Raw genomic sequence first — 17227 nt, forward strand, 5'->3', positions numbered from 1 at the left:
GAGTGCAGTGTAGATTTACTAGAATGATACCTGGACTCCAAGGGTTAAATTACGAGCAGACATTACACAAACTAGGGTTGCATTCCCTGGAATTTAGAAGATTATGGGGTGATTTGATCGAAGTTTTCAAGATATTAAGGGGAACTGATAGGGTAGATAGAGAGAAACTATTTCCGCTGGTTGGGGAGTCTAGGACTAGGGGACATATTCTAAAAATTAGAGCCAGGACTTTCAGGAGTGAAGTTAGGAAACACTTCTACACGCAAAAGATGGAACTCTCTTCCGCAAATGTCAGTTGACACTAGCTCAATTGTTAATTTTAAATCTGAGATTGATAGATTTTGTTGACCAAATGTATTAAGGCATATGGGGCTAAGGCGGGTGTATGGAGTTAGGTCACAGATCAGCCATGATCTCGTTGTATGGCGGAATAGGCTCGAGGGGCTAAATGGCCTACTCCTGTTCCTATCTTCCTATACTTGGCAGGCTAAAACAGTTTACACAGCACATTCCGCCTCTATTGAGGTGCCTGCTCTTTCAGTTCACTGGCATCATTTACTTCAACACAGGACAGAGTAGCCGACATGGTTTCCTTTTAAAACAAGCACCATTAGCAACAATGACAAGAAACCACAGATAGTAATGGGAATTAGTTACCTTGTGCTCTGCAGCAGAATCTACACATTCAATAGCCTGCAAGAAAAAGTAACAAGTCTCAGCCATTTTATTTTGCTGCACATCTGTACCTTAGAAATAAATGGTTAGGTTCCGTGTGATACTAAGCTATAAAGAACAAGCAAGTCCCAGGTTTAATCCTCGCTCTGTGCGTAGACAGACGATCCCAACTGGGGCAGCGGATGAGGCTCTATAATAGCCTCAGCACACCTGGTTTACCAGAACAGAGGTGAAAATCAGCCACAGTTCTGCTGCTGATCACTCTCCATTCAGTCCGACTAGAAAGAGCACGTGTGGGTGTTGACTGAGGACAGGACTAGGCTTGGCTATGTTTCCTTCCATTTTCCAATATCCTGCCAACACTCACGATTTGAGCTCACACATAAAGAATAGCCACTTGGCCAAAGAACTGGAGGGATGCTGACACTCTTGCAATTGTACCCCAGGAAGAGTCAATGCCTTCAAGGAGGAAAGAAGTTAATTAGTAGTTTCCCCTTTCTGTTGTTTATACTCGCTTTATCTAGTTCTAGTTCTCTCTTATGCTGCACACTAAGGTATAAGGAACGTATTACTCCTGACAATTCTACCACCAAGTAATATCTTACTGAGACCAGATCTGGCAAAGTGTTTAATGTGGTGCTGAAATTTAAGTAATATATTAAAGGAAGAAATATGTTTTTTTTTAAATCAAACCTTACTTGCAGGCCTTTTATTTGGTATCTTTGTTATCTGCAGGTGAGTGTTTCCTTGTACATTACCCCCATTTTAAAAGAAACAGCTGATCTTACAGCTTCCCACTCGATATCCAAGTTCAGGGTCAAGGATAGACATTATCACATCCGTCGCTGTAGGCATGAGAGAGAGTCAGACAGAATTTGTGGGAGATAAAAGAGAGAGGAACATATAGTCACAGCTCCCAGAATTGGCTACGTTCCACAAAGACAGGCCTGTGCAAGACAAGCAGTGTCCAAGTGGTTCACAGGTGCCCACAACCAAAATAGTGTCATACCAAACCATAGTAACTTCACTGTGTCAACTCATTTAATTTTTGATCTTGAAAACTTCTTCAGCATAAAGAATTGACATTTGGGATCACCTTAATCCAAGCTTCAGCTGTCGCTTTCTGAAACCGCACAGCAGCTTTGATGACATCGAACATAATCGCGACGCAGTCGTGACCACTGTTCTCCTGATTCACTGAGGTCCTAAACATAAAACCACTGATCAGCATCTGTTATCGTCCATGAGTCTTATCTTCAGAGTGAGTATTGCATTGTATTTAAGGAACTCCTGAAGTGGACGAAATGTAGACCATCAGGTGCATTTTGGTGGACTCCATCAAAATAAAATGATACAGCCTTGCATGTTGAGCATTACCATGGTTCCGAATCAACAATTCTTTAAAAGATTTTGGAAATTGGGAACTCATGGGTTAAAAATTAAGAAGCTTATTTACAAAAGGTTTGCAGCTTGATAGAGCTAATCGTACAGCTTACTGTGAATTGTTCCACTAGCTTTTGCAGATGGGGATTATTTTTAAAAAGTCATCTCCTCAGGGAATTAAAAGGTTTAGATGTTTCTATTCAGAGAGGCAGGGTCCATTTTAATCTGCCTTCTCCCTTCAGCTTGAATTTTATTTTCTGCTCAACAAGATGAGGGATCTCAACACTGGGGAATGGAACACTTTTCATAAAGTTTATTCTCAAATGGTCCGTTACAAAATGTCATATAAACATTAACATAAACAGAAATACACAGCATATCATCACAGCATTACAGGGTCTGTTAAAATTCCAGCTGGATCATTTATGCTTAATACTACTGTTTTGACATCGTACCCCATCTTCTGCTTCCGTTTGTCCTGGCTAGCCTGCAGTTGTGGAGGAAGCACACACGACTCCAATTCCAGATTCTTGCGCAGTTCTGTAATCACCTTAAAAAAAACAGCGCAAGTCCAAGTGAACCGAGTTCAAAACTAAGGCTCCTTCACTGTATCGATGAAAGCCACTCGGCACCAATGTCTGGTGCAGCTAAGTCCATCTTTCAGAATAAAATTCCTGATAGGCTAATATTAATTCTCCTACAATCTAATTCTGGAAAAGTATTTAATTGCCTCATCTCATTAGTTTGGCTCAGTTGGTCACAGTCTCGCCTCCAAGTCAGAAAGTTGTGGGTTCAAGCTCCATTCCAAGGCTTGAACACATAATCTAGGCTGGCACTTCAGTGCAGTACTGAAGAAGTGCTGCACTGTCAGAAGGGCAGTCCTTCAGATTAAATATTAAACCAAGTTCCACAAGAGCATGGTAAGTTGGGTAGTTTATATTTCGAGCGAAAGCCGACAGTTCATCATAGGTTGTGGAATTGTAACATTAAAGCGCACAAGAGTATTTATGTGTTTTACCTCTATAGCATCTGCTGCTGTGATGGCATGAAGAATGAACTTGACAACTATAGGGAGATCGTCAAGTTTCACTGCAGACAGGGTTGACATGACAGAGTGACGCACCTGCAGGTAAAAAAAGAGAAATGAACCACACATGAAGGTATTTTCTTAATGTTAAAAAGTCCTTTGGTTTTTCGATTCCAGAATATGCAATTACAATGTGTCTTAAATTTCTCATTTCAAATCCATACTTCAAACAAAACCATTTTCAAAGTAGCAGCACGCTATGAACCCATATTGCTCAATGAGTAAATGCATCATATGAATGTGACACTAAGCCATTTGATCAGAAAGGTCCCTGGTTCATTCCCCGAGTTACCTGATCTCAGCTGGGGCAGCAATTTGGCTGCTACAAATAACCTCAGTCTCCAGGCTAGGAAGAAGCTGCTAAAACAAAATAGACCAGCACTGCTGCTTCAGATTTCAATCCGGCAGTCCCGGCTGGAAGCACATGTGTAGATATTGATAAGGACTACATTGGGCTCAGTTGTAATGTTCCTCACGATCAAATACCCAGCTGACAATCATTGTCCATGCTCTCACACGAAGACTAACCACTCAGGTACTGATGTGCGTGTACAGCTGTACCCTCCCATGAGTCACCATTTTCAAAAGAGGTGGTTTATTGAAAAAGTACCAAGACACGGTACCTTAAAGTGCCAAAGGCAACTGATCACAGCCAAATTGACTTCTTAGCAGAGAATGTCTGAAGGAAGGCACTGTTTATGGAGGAGGAGTTTCTCAGAGATAAGAAGTGAGGGGGGAAATATCAGCAGGCGAGTCTCGTTCGCTCCAAGCAGATGGTTAAATAGTGGTATTGGCAGAAGACTAGGTCACACATCATGTAGTTGTCTTTCCACCAGGCGTAACATACGTAGACGGAAGAGTATTTATTATAAAACCTTCCCCTCACCCCTCCGCCTTAGTTCTGCTATTATTGGCGTGAGTTGGCTGTTGGGCGTCCCAAAGAGGCCTGCGGAAGACTTTCTTTCCAATGTATTCTTCCCGCCATTCCCCACTCTGCTCAATTTACAATTTTTCCTGTGCCAATGGGATAGGTTTCTAGAGGAGGCTAGGTGTTTATTCACTGGGCAGGGAGAATATATTGGAAAGAAAGTCTTCCGCAGGCCTCTTTGGGACGCTTAACAGCCAACTCATGCCTAGAATGGCAGAACTACGTTGGTTGGCCAATTCTCAACTGTAGTTGGTGTATAGCTTGTGGAGACTAGAAAGAAAGGTAAAGTTTACTTTCAAATTAAATAAATAAAGATCTCTTCTTTCCTGCCCCAACAACCATCAGCAAGTTATCTGACATCATAGTTGAGCCGGATCCTATCGTCGCCCTAAGTCATAGAATCATACAGCATAGAAGGAGGCCATTTGGCCCATCGTGTTGGTGCCGGATCTTTGAAAGAGCTATCCAATTAGTCCCATTCCCCTGCTCGTTCCCCAAAGTCCTGCAAATTTCTTCTTTTCAAGTATATATCTGATTCCCTTTTGAATGTTACTACTGAATCAGCTTCCACCACTTTTTCAGGCAGTCCATTCCAGATCAAGTCTATGTATACACTTTTCCAGCAGGAACATGCGTAATGGCTGACTTTGTCTCCCCCCCCACCCCCCAATTTGAGACATTTAGGCAAATTGTGGTGCCCCGACAATTACCACAACTGAAATGTATTTGTAATGCCATCTTGCTTTCTGTTCTCAACTGCAGCCCATAGAATCAATTTTGGAAGAAAGAGCAGTGCAAGAGATTCTATCCATTTTGATACTTTACAATTACCTGTCCTCACATTCTATAGCCGAGCAGGAAGCGAGGGAATATCATACTTTAAATATTGAAATTCTGTAGGGAGGGGGTGTGGGAACCTCACCTCTGTCAATAGCTCAGCACGTAGATTGAGGCTGGAGAGAGCATCCAGGATGGGCACTGTCAACTGGGTGTTCTGTTGCAACAAGGAACTGTCAGAAAGAATAAAAACATGTACAACTGGCTGGAAATATGAGTTAACTCAAAAATGAAAAACCACTCAAGATCGATATAGGTATATAGTAAATTGAATCAAATTTGCAGATGGAGATTTGTAAAGATTCTTGTGAATAATAACATAGACTTAACTTTCAATGTTGAGACAATATGGAAAAGCAATTAAAAAGAGCAAACAGAATGTGGGGATGAATAGGCAGAACAGTGCAATGAAGTCGACAGAGGTTATGCTAAGGCTTTTATTATGTACTGACCAGATCACACTTGGGGTGTTGTGTATAATTGCGGTTACATTAAAATTGGAGTGGAAAAATGATTTTCTTCTTCAAAAAAAAACAGAACAGCAGAAGGAAAAATATAAGTGCTCACCCAGACAGTGGAGAATTTTGTTACATTCCGATTGTCAAATTTGGTAATTGTATTTTACAGTTTGGACTATTTCTTTGGATAGTTAAATCTCTACTATTTGGATATTATCACAAATCTCTTGCCAGGTTAAGCTGTTACAAAATGTAGCTTATTATTAGGCTCACAGCTATGACAGTAATTTCTACAACTAGAAAGTTGTCACCACCACTGATTGAAATTCCAGTGTGAATATAAAACTTACTTTACCACATTTAAGAAAAATCCTGTTAACAGTACTTTAGAATCATAGAATGATACAGCGCAGGAGGCCATTCGGCCCATCGTGCCTGTGCTGGCTCGTCGAAAGAGCTATCTAATTTGTCCCTCTAATTTTCTCTTCTCCACTGGAGACACTGATTGGGGTATAGTTCCATGGGCTCAGGGTCCTCTCCAGTACCTCAGCCAATCCTAACATGGTGGGGTGAGGGTGTCATAGTGAAGCCCAGTCCTTCCTCACACATGTACTTTACAGCAAGAGTCATTGGATAGTTATCAGACGTGGGCACCAGATTGATTTTTCCACTCTCTAGCCCAGAGGCACTGACCCAACTGCAAACATAAGAAACATAAGAACTAGGAGCAGGAATAAGCCATACGGCCCCTCGAGCCTACTCCGCCATTCAATAAGATCATGGCTGATCTTCTACCTCAACTCCACTTTCCCGCCCTATCCCCATATCCCTTGATTCCCTTGGTGTCCAAAAATCTATCGATCTCAGTCTTGAATATACTCAACAACTGAGCATCCATCGCCCTCTGGGGTAGAGAATTCCAAATATTCATGACCCTCTGAGTGAAGAAATTCCTCCTCATCTCAGTCCTAAATGTCTGACCCGTTATCCTGAGACTATGCCCCCTAGTTCTAGACCATCTAGCCAGGGGAAACATCCTCTCAGCATCTACCCTGACAAGCCCTCTTAGAATCTTAAATGTTTATGATATCACCTCTCATTCTTCTCAATCTTTCTACTCAATCTTTCCTCATAGGACAACCCTCTCATCCCAGGAATCAAATGAGTTTTAAAACTCCTGACTCCACCCTTCCTGAAATTAGGTTGGTCAATATTTGAACAGGCATGCACCAAATATTCCAGATCTAGCTTACTTCAGTTCCTTGGCAATTTCATTGTGTTGAGCATCTTCCAGGATTTCTGGCAAGCTGGTGATGATGTCACGCTGGATTTCAAGGGATGCAACACTAATCAGCTGCATGATCTTACTAGTCAAATCCTGGAACAAACCATGCATGCAGGCAAGTCAGGAATGATTACACTGTGTCCAGTCCAGTACTTCAATACCATAAACAACATAATGTGGAGATGCCGGTGATGGACTGGGGTTGACAATTGTAAACAATTTTACAACACCAAGTTATAGTCCAGCAATTTTATTTTAAATTCACAAGCTTTCGGAGACTTCCTCCTTCCTCAGGTAAATGACATCTCCAACTGACATTTACCTGAGGAAGGAGGAAGTCTCCGAAAGCTTGTGAATTTAAAATAAAATTGCTGGACTATAACTTGGTGTTGTAAAATTGTTTACAATAAACAACATACAGATACAACACAAAGAATTTAATATATCCACAAACCCCAAAGTAAACTAATGTAATTAAACACCAGAATACAAAGAATAACCAGGAGCGATTACAAGATAATTATCTTCTTGAAAGATTCTGATAATTAACAGATTTGAATCTCAATAGATTATTAACATGCAATCAGTCCCAGGATCCATTTTAAATGACATATTCTGGGGACTTTTGTAGTGATGGCTTTATTTCAATTTTAAGTCCTTTACTCATGGCTGGTGTCACAGCATGGCACTCCGTGTAGATGATGTGAACCACAAAGTTTCTTGTGGAGCTGGAGTGGAACATAAACACTGGCACAGACCAGTTGGGCCGAAAGGCCTGTTACTGTGCTGTTAATTCTATGTAATTCTAAGTTTACAGCACAGAAGGAGGCCATTCGGCCTAACGTTTTTGTGCCAGCTCTTTGCTAGAGCAAGCCAAAACGAGTCCCACCGCCCTGCTTTCTCACCATAGCCCTGCATCTTCTGCTACACTTTCCTTAAAATATACAACGATCTCTGCCTCAGCCGACACCCTGTCGTAAATCCATGCTCCAATAACTCTCTGCATAAAAATTTCTAACTTCTCCTCGATCTCCAACTGACAATTTTAAATTGGTGACCTGTAGTCACAGACTCCCCAACCAGAGGAAATGGTATTTCCCTATTCACCCATCAAAACCTTCATAAAGAACATTGAATACAGGAGTTGGGATGTCTTGTTGAAGTTGTACAAGACATTAGTAAGGCCACACTTGGAATACTGTGTACAGTTCTGGTCACCCTATTATAGAAAGGATATTATTAAACTAGAAAGAGTGCAGAAAAGATTTACTAGGATGCTACCGGGATTTGATGGTTTGACTTATAGGGAGAGGTTAGATAGACTGGGACTTTTTTCCCTGGAGAGTAGGAGGTTAAGGGGTGATCTTATAGAAGTCTATAAAATAATGAGGGGCATAGATAAGGTAGATAGTCAAAATCTTTTCCCAAAGGTAGGGGAGTCTATAACGAGGGGACATAGATTTAAGGTGAGAGGGGAGAGATACAAAAGGGTCCAGAGGGGCAATTTTTTCACTCAAAGGGTGGTGAGTGTCTGGAACGAGCTGCCAGAGGCAGTAGTAGAGGCGGGTACAATTTTGTCTTTTAAAAAGCATTTGGACAGTTACATGGGTAAGATGGGTATAGAGGGATATGGGCCAAGTGCAGGCAATTGGGACTAGCTTAGTGGTATAAACTGGGCGACATGGACATGTTGGGCCGAAGGGCCTGTTTCCACGTTGTAAACTTCTATGATTCTATAATTTTGAAAACCTCTAAAATCTCCTCTTATTCTTCTTCTGCTCCAGTGGAAGTAGTGCCAGTATCTCGAGTAAATCTAAACTATAAGTGCTCTATGCTTTCAATATCCTTTCTATAATGGGGCACCCAAATCTGCACAGTTTTCTAACTATGGGCTAACCATTGCCTTATACAAATTTATTAACTCAAGTGTTGGTTACCAAATAATCATCCATATTATATTGATCATGGTCAATGATCAATTAAATTATAAGATTAGTATAAGATTAGTAGTTAAAAACAAAGCTAGCAGATACAACACTTTCCCATGGTGGGGGGGAGGGCAATCGGTGGGGGGGGGGGGGGGGGGGGGGGTGAAGAGAAGGGAAAAAACAAATCAGAACAAATTGTCTTTTAAGTGGTGGTCTCTATAAGGTATCCATCCTCCTTGCCACCAATTCTGAATGTAAGGAATCTTACAACACCAGGTTATAGTCCAGCTGTTTTATTTGAAAATCACAAGCTTTCGGAGGCTTTCTCCCACACTCACCTGACGAAGGAGAAAGCCTCCGAAAGCTTGTGATTTTCAAATAAAACAGTTGGACTATAACCTGGTGTTGTAAGATTCCTTACATTTGTCAACCCCAGTCCATCACCGGCATCTCCACATCACCGATTCTGAAGACAGATGTGTTCTAGACACACGCCTAAGCAGCAAATTAATCAATGAACAAACAACACAAGATGTTTCAATTATGAAAATATTTACCTTCATTTGGGAAAAAAGCTTTGAAAAAAAATCTTATATCCCCTACCTTATTATCTATGATCCTGTCCAACCATTTAAACTGATTGATGATGAGTCGCGGCATGTTAAACCCATCCTCTGGAACACTACAATTGAAGAAAAGAGTATAAAAGGGATTGTCCAACATCATCATACTGTAAGGACCCATTTATTTTCACAAGAGTATTTGGGGGGATATCAATGAGATGAGATTCAACAAGATCTGATAGTAGTTCAATGCTTAACCCACCTAATCAGTGCAAATGCTATGTTACCACATTACTCTTCACTAATCTAACACAACGTTAACTCGCAAGGAGATATTATCAAACCTTGTGAGCTACCAGCCTCCCTCAGAAAACCAAATGGCCATAAATGGAAAAATACCTTTATAAAAAGATATATTAGGTGTTGTCTCTGTTATTCCTACCTCCATTTTAATAGTACAGTTTTGTAATAAAGAACGAACTTGCAGATAGCACATTCTTACATCAGTCAGGACATCCCAAAGGATTACATATCCAATTCATTACTTTTTTGAACTGCAGTCACTGCCGTTATATAGGCAAAAGCATAGCCAGATTCCATAAGCAGCAATTAGATGAATGACCACCCAATCTGTTTTTGATATTGATTGAGGGAAGATATGCCAGAAAAACCTTGTGTACTTAATTCCCCTCTAAGTTGTGTGGGGATACAGCATCAGTTGTGATTTGCTACAGCCTTGTTCAATAATAAGTGCTACCCCTTTAAACCGTCCAACACGTATACAGGGCAAATACGTTAGTGCCAACGCGCCTGCTATAAGTGATGGGGGCTCTATAAACTGCACTGAAGAACAAAAGTGCGTCTTACCAATCATATATAAATTCAGGAATTTTTTCAAATAGCGTGTTCATAACAGGAGGCTAAAAGAAAAAGAAAAACAATAGCCTCATGAGTAAACCACAGGAAAAATGCACTTAGTATTCAGTGTGCTAACTACAAATGCTTGCAATTGCTCTTACCTGCAGAATCTCGATCCCAAGAAGCAGCTTTATGAGACTTTCCTGATAGTTCAAGGTGTTACTGTAATAAATAAATGAATACACCCGTAGAACATAAATAAAACTGCCAACAGCAAGTTATAATTTGATAATGGAAATTAATTTTTTTTTTTGCCTTTCACTGGGATATGGCTCCACAGTGCTGACAGCCCTACGACACGACTAAATGTCCATTCTTCATGTGAGTGTCACCAGGCTACATGACCGTGGAAGGCATCATAGCCTGATCTTGCCCTCAATCAAAACATGCACAATTTCCAGCAGGAATTACAGGATAGAGACTCTGAGTGCAAACCTTACCAGAGTTTTCCTTCCCTAGCCCAGGTGCGCCAAGCCCAATTGTCATTTTCCAATTGCTGCCCTGGCTGAGATCATCTAAAAAAGCACAGGATATAGGGTTAGCGTGGAGAGTTAAGGCAAGGTGCAGGTGCGAGTCAAGGTCTGGGAGCCTAGATATGGGAATGTGGGACCTGGGCTGGAGTGGGAGGAAATATTGTAGAAAAGTTCATTTCCCATGCAGTTGCTGACAGAATTGACTCCTACTGGGACAGGACATGGTCCACTGAATTGTCGGGATTAGGTGATGCCGGGATGTCACGAATGAGGTGCCCGGTGCGTAAGTCAGCGAGTGTGTTCGCAATTTATCCAGCAGATAGGTCTATTGTCACCTGCTCAAAGGTAACCCTTCCATCTATTTCTGGCTGTGGAGCGAGATATTCTTCCTGAATTTCCACAGGTTGCAAACTGGCAAGCTGCCATTATTAGTGCCCTAAGCTCCCAGCAATGCTTACTTCTTCACAGCCAAGGGTCTCTCTCTCACTCACTCTCTTTCCCATACCACAACAGAGTTTCTCATCTTTTCCCCACTCCCCTAAATGTGTCGTCTTCTTCTCCCTCTTCTCTTCCCCAAACACACTCTCTCCCTCACTGCAAGAGGGACTGTGTCTCTCCTTCACCCCTGCTCAGAACCCGAGGCCAGGAAAGTGAAGCAGTGAAGGGGCCAACAATGAAGCCACAGCACAGGGCAGATCCTACTGGACCAGGAACAAAGCTGAAGCACTCCGGAGCAGGAGCCAGCATTTTGTGCTGCAAGCTAGCCAAGTTCCACTGTTACTGCCACCATTAGCGTAAAAACTGCAAAGACCCCCCAATCGCTGCCCTTGCCTGGCCTGGCTTTATCCACATTGGTACAGAGCCAATCAGATCAGTAAAAAGGGGCAACACACCGTGGATCAGTCAATTCAGTAGAAGAGGACACCGTCAAAATTTTCAAACTGTGTTTAATATAGATTGATCAATAGGTTCTTCATTTGCAGAAACAATTGATCAATTTTAGATTATGTTTATTTAGATAATTGCTTCATAGTTGCAACAGGGTAAGTAGCTAGAAAAACTTATTGTATTGACCAATACTTGGGAAATAGTGCTGGAACAGAAGATCTTCCCCTTTTTCTCTGATGCATCAAGAAACATCCATTCAGCACATAGGAACTGTTTTTTGTTAAAAGAAAACAGTCAGTCATTCATTACTTTCTCCACATGTTCTCCTCTCCGTGCCTTTTGAGCACGATACCATCCCTAGGCAAAAGGCAGGTAAGTGACCTGGTTCCAAACCTTTGACTATTAAAGCCATTATTAGGTGCACTTTGAACAGCAGGGTGACTCTTGTTCCCCTTTGAAAAGAACTTGACCTCTAATTAGGCTTTCCCTCGACAGCCAGGCCTAAATTAGAAATTCACTGTGTGGCTAATCATGCATGTGAATTTGCGCCTTACCTCTGGGTCTTCCCAGGTTACAAATCACCCTTCAAATGATTTTATATTATTTTATTCATCAGATTAAGAGTGCAGTATCAAAGTACTCCCAATGACTCAATGAATTTATCCAGTCAGCAGCTAAGCCACGCAGACCAGGAAGGTCTTAGATTTGATCTTGATCTGTACTAAGTTAGCTGATCCTAGTTGTGCAGTACAATTCTACAATTGCTTTCATGCCTCTGGGTTAGAGAAGGGGAAATCAGCCAGGGTCCCCACTTCTGATCACTATCTAGTGAATCTTGCTGGAACCAAGCTTGGCTGTGTTGCAGTTGAATAACGTGCAAGCTCTCATTGTCTAGGCCTACACACCAATAATGATGACCAGCTGAGTGAGGCATCAGTGGGCAACCAGTGCCGTGGAACCTTACCCCAGCAAGAAGTCAATGCCTACAGGGGAGACTAGAAGAAAAGTAGCAGAAACTAAATGACCAAAAACTTAGAAACTTTACAGTGAAGCGTTTTAACTTACTTTATCAGGCACAGCACGTTCAAACATTGCAAGTTACGTCATTGATACAACTATGGTGTACCTTGATTCTCCCTCTTGGGATTGCCCACAGGGTAAGAGGCAGTTTCTGAACTTGTCCCTGTCCTCGATGTGTGACTCCAAGCCACTTATAAACTCCTGCACAACCTGCAAATAACACAGCTCACATTAGTTCTTAACAATAGGCATCCACTGTTCCTGCAGCCCAAGAATCTTCCAACCATCCAAACACACAGAACACCAAAAGAGCAGCAGTCATCTGCTCTCAGATTTCTGCTAACGATACTTTTAAACTAACCACAAAATATTCATGAGGGCAGTTGAAAGGTTCTCTTTCCAGACAATTTCCTACCCTTGTCCTCCTCTCCTAAAGGGGTTGATTACTTACTGGGGTACAGTTTCAAAGGCATTCTTCTACTCTGAGCCTAGACAGTGAACGTCTGCAGGCTATCGTACCGCATCACAGCTGAGCTCAATCGTGACCTCAACCCATGTCCACACTTCCAGGAGGGGTCACTGGACAGCAATCAGCAGCAGGCACCCTGGCCAACGTTTCTCCTTCTTATTGTAGGGGTGTTGAGTCCAACTGTGGCAATTCCATGGCTTCCCTGGCTAGGATCAGATAACTCAGCACAGACCAGAGACTGAAAAGGAATCTTCTTACTGCTACACCAGGCAAAGTATTTACCTAATGAGACTTCAAGGAACCAACCAGTCGGAAGTTCTAAACATTCATTAGAATGAAGTTATGGATTACTGCGAACCTAAGGATACTTGACATTAAATTTTCACTGACCAATTGCTTTTGCTAACAAGCACGTACCCAACCAATTACAGTAAAAGATAACAATTTGAAATAAGATAAAGTCTTACGTTAGGATAACGTGGGTGCTTCCGCAAAGCTTGATAAAGCTTCTTTTGAAAAACTGCTTGGTCCAAAGCTACAATGATTAAAAATCAAAATTATATTAACTCATTAAAGGATGATTTAAGCACACACAGAATTTGACAGAGTACAGATTCCTGTATGTTCTGGGGTTTTAGATCTTTGGTATTCAACAATTATTCCTCACTTTATCGCTGCCCTTTTATGCTCGCTCACTCTCTCTCCCCACCCACAGCTACAACACATGTCAGTCTGAAACCGTCAAGTCAAGAAACTAAAAACTAGGTTGAGACATCCCCAAATTTATTTCATAAAGAACCACTACAGCAATGAAGACTTTTATTTAGTCAGACCGAGCTGGATTCAAAGCCAGATGCCAAAAGTAAAAGAACAAGTGTTCTTAGCATCACCATTAAGGGGTCAAAAACATCAGTCAGTGGCCCCTGCAGGTAGTGTGCATGTGCAAATGTTAAGTATGGCCAGAATTGGAATTGGCTGTAATGTCCCACATGATTGACCAGATGCAGAAGGCACACCTGAACTGGGCAAGTACTGAGCAAGAAAAGAGCTTCAGATAGTACGGTCAATCTCCATCAGATCAACAGAGGCACTCACTTTTTCACACAAAGGGTGGGGGAAATTTGGAACTCTCTCCTCCAAAAGGCTGTAGATGCTGGGTCAGTTGTGTGGGTAGCACTTTGCAATGAAAAATTAATATTAGAAGACCATAATTAAATCTTTGTAATAATGTCTCATCAACTGTTATCACCCAATACATTTCCAATGCTGACATCAAATCTTTAGTCCTTCAGGGTGGATACCGACAGGACACTCAATGATTGCAAAGGAATAAAAAATAACTCCCAAAGTTTAAATGATAGCTTCAGTAGTTTATAACTTCGCCGTTTGAGATGTCATCTGAACACTTGGATATAATTACTGGTTTGCAATCACTCCCATGTATCTATTATATATTATTCTGTACATAAACCATCCAAAGTCCTGATGAGACTACTGCTTCAATGTCATTCCTGGGTATCCACTATTCTATATTTACTTGGGCAAATGAAAATTAGTAACAAAATTTTAAACACAAATCAATGTGAGGTTTTAGGTAGCAGTCTCTTTTGAACAACATACTTAGTTTATTTGGTTGGCTTCCATACTTCAGAATCACTCCAGATGTTTTCAGCAGCTGTACAAACACTGTATCATCTCCCACCTCTCCCTCCTGGGCACATGTGGTTCGTTCTCTCCCACCAATTTTGCTCTTCTTTGCCCCTGAGAAAAATCACCACAAAAAAAAAGCTCTCTTCATTAAGAAATTATTGTACTTTTTTTTTGTTCTCTTTGGAAGTTGTTGATTTTTTTTTTATATACAACACACTTTAGCATCAATTCATAATCTGCATGCCAACGACAGCAGAAACACTATGGTATTAAGAGCTTTGAAACTTTGTTATAAACCAGCCCAAACATACTTTAGTTTTCTGTTTCACAAACACCGATGAGGGTCAAACTATATTTCTGCCCTGGGATAATTCCTTTTCAATGCCTGGATTACCATTATCATTATGTATTGTAGAGGCTGGAACATTCTCTACTTTTGCCATCCAGTATCAGCATCAAGCACTCAAGTGCAGCAGCAGTATTTCCACCAACATATGAAAAGTTTAGGAGTTACTGTACTGAAGTCACAATCACTTACATTGACATGTGGTCAAATGTCAGAAATCTGTCTACTGTTAATTTTTAATGCCAATTACAAATTTTCAGAGAGAATGCTGTATCAGTTGGAGATGGAGGATAACGTATCAGTTGGAGATGGAGGATAACACTGCCTCTACACTGACCCCAACAAGGCACATTATAAACTAGATTTCTCCACCCATTCATTGTCAATGAGCAGAAAATCTAACCCATACGTAAAATTCAGAACAGCGCGCCCGACTGCATCAAGGCGCTACTTCTCATTTCTGACACCAGCCCAGAGCTTTTCTGCACAAGATTACGATTAATACCAAATTCTGGGTGATTTTGGGCTCAGTAGGAACTGGGTCAAGGCAATGCACAAATAATTTCATTGATGCTTATTCAAACTGCCTGGGTTAGATTCAAAGCCAGTTCTCAAGAGGTTAAAAAATAGGGTTTTTACTGGCTTTAACATTCACAGGCTTAACAAGAAAAAAGGTGCTGTTCCTGGTTTACTATCCAGTCATCCTGTTGCGTGTGTGTACACCATAAGCAAGATAGGGACAGGATTAGAATGGTCAATGGTGGCTCACATGACCAAATAGCTTACTGACACCATTCAAGGTCACATGCTCAGAATGGTAACTTGGGAGAGGGGCCAGAGCGCCAGAAATCTGTGCCACTATCTTAAGGAGTGATAGGATAAAAGGAGAAAATTGGATGGAAAATTGGATCAGACAAAGTTGTGACCATTGTGTATCCAGTGCCAACTAAGATATTCAAATCCCCAAAGCTTGTTATAGCTGCAAGACTGACATTACACTGGCATGTAGAAAGATGAGGTCCAATTTGAAGGTGAATGTCATTCTGGATGAAGAGCAGAGAATTAACGCAATTTCATTGTTATTCCTTTTACTCCTGTTAATTCAAAGACATTTTTGCACACACAAAAAATCTAATTATTCATTTGAATTAAGCAATTTAACTAAAACAGTACTTACCTTTTTGTGCTCAAAAAATTCAAATCAACAGGTAATTCAAATTAAACTTCAAAAATTAGTAGACTGCATTCCCCTTCCCAGCAAGACTGTGTTGAAATATTCTTTTCCTACATTACAACAGTGACTATGCTTCAAAAAGTAAATCATTGGCTGTAAAGCACTTTAGGACGTCCTGAGGTTGTGAAAGGCGCCGTATAAATGCAAGTCTTTCTTTTGCTTTTATCCAGAGCACTTTTAATTGATCCAGGACCAGAAGCAGACCCAAGTCAGTTGAGGCAGCCTTCAGCAGGTCTATTTTTTGCCAGGGCTGGCAATCATTTGAGCAAGAGTTTGCCAGCCTGGACTTCTGGGTGAAGTCGTGGAGGCAAAAACCTTGCGACAGCTGAATGTGGTGATGTAGCTTTTTCTAGCTGGATGTACAAAGATGGGCCAATGGCCTCACCCATCTGTATTTGTCCTGTGAATGGAAAAGGGGAGCATCCTTCTATCTTCTATCAGAGCCTAGTGACCACCTTAGATGGTTGTAAACAATTTTACAACACCAAGTTATAGTCCAGCAATTTTATTTTAAATTCACAAGCTTTCGGAGACTTCCTCCTTCCTCAGGTAAATGTTCAGAAGTCCGAAATGTTCAGGACTCCGAAAGCTTGTGAATTTAAAATAAAATTGCTGGACTATAACTTGGTGTTGTAAAATTGTTTACAATTGTCAACCCCAGTCCATCACCGGCATCTCCACATCACACCTTAGATGGGGCACTGCTGAAGGATAGGGGGAGGTGGTGTGTGGTCCGTGGAGATTAGAAAAATTAAGAAGATTCCCTCTGTGAAAATTATGGAAAAACAAAACAAAACAGCAAACGCAAGCGAATTGGTGTCAAAGACTTAAAAATAATGATAAGTTATGGATTTAGTTACTTGATATGTCTTTGAGATTAACCTCACCGTGATTATCGGCTGACTTAGAGTGTCTTTTTTTGGCCACCATGGTTCCCAAGCTCAGGCCTACTCTCACGGCTCCCCGCTCTACTCGCGGCTGACTGACATTCGCAATCGTCCAGCCCGCCACTGGAGCGAGGCCACCGCGCATGCGTCGCCGCCCATCGCCGCGGCACATTGCGCGTGCGCGGCGGGAACGGTGCA

General features: G+C 41.4%; 1 protein-coding gene across 3 annotated transcripts in view; it reads right to left on the reverse strand.

The window, feature by feature from the left end:
* Positions 1-17129, reverse strand: part of fancd2 (FA complementation group D2) — a 64633-nt gene extending 47504 nt beyond the window's left edge. For 2 of the 3 annotated variants that reach the window (XM_067998448.1, XM_067998447.1), the window contains exons 1-13: positions 17030-17128; positions 14533-14673; positions 13380-13447; positions 12550-12653; positions 10164-10224; positions 10012-10064; positions 9185-9263; positions 6622-6746; positions 4996-5083; positions 3077-3181; positions 2514-2608; positions 1772-1880; positions 658-693 (exon numbers count right to left, since the gene is read on the reverse strand). In XM_067998448.1, the coding sequence (XP_067854549.1) occupies positions 658-693; positions 1772-1880; positions 2514-2608; positions 3077-3181; positions 4996-5083; positions 6622-6746; positions 9185-9263; positions 10012-10064; positions 10164-10224; positions 12550-12653; positions 13380-13447; positions 14533-14673; positions 17030-17072 (1107 nt within the window). In that variant the 5' untranslated portion in view covers positions 17073-17128. Of the gene's footprint in view, positions 1-657; positions 694-1771; positions 1881-2513; positions 2609-3076; positions 3182-4995; positions 5084-6621; positions 6747-9184; positions 9264-10011; positions 10065-10163; positions 10225-12549; positions 12654-13379; positions 13448-14532; positions 14674-17029 lie in introns of all 3 variants that reach the window. The other variant, XR_010966045.1, reaches the window with a different exon arrangement.
* Between the last annotated feature and the right edge of the window lie 98 nt (positions 17130-17227).

This window comes from Heptranchias perlo, chromosome 17 (genome assembly GCF_035084215.1).
Source record: "Heptranchias perlo isolate sHepPer1 chromosome 17, sHepPer1.hap1, whole genome shotgun sequence".
Taxonomy (NCBI): Eukaryota; Metazoa; Chordata; class Chondrichthyes; order Hexanchiformes; family Hexanchidae; genus Heptranchias; species Heptranchias perlo.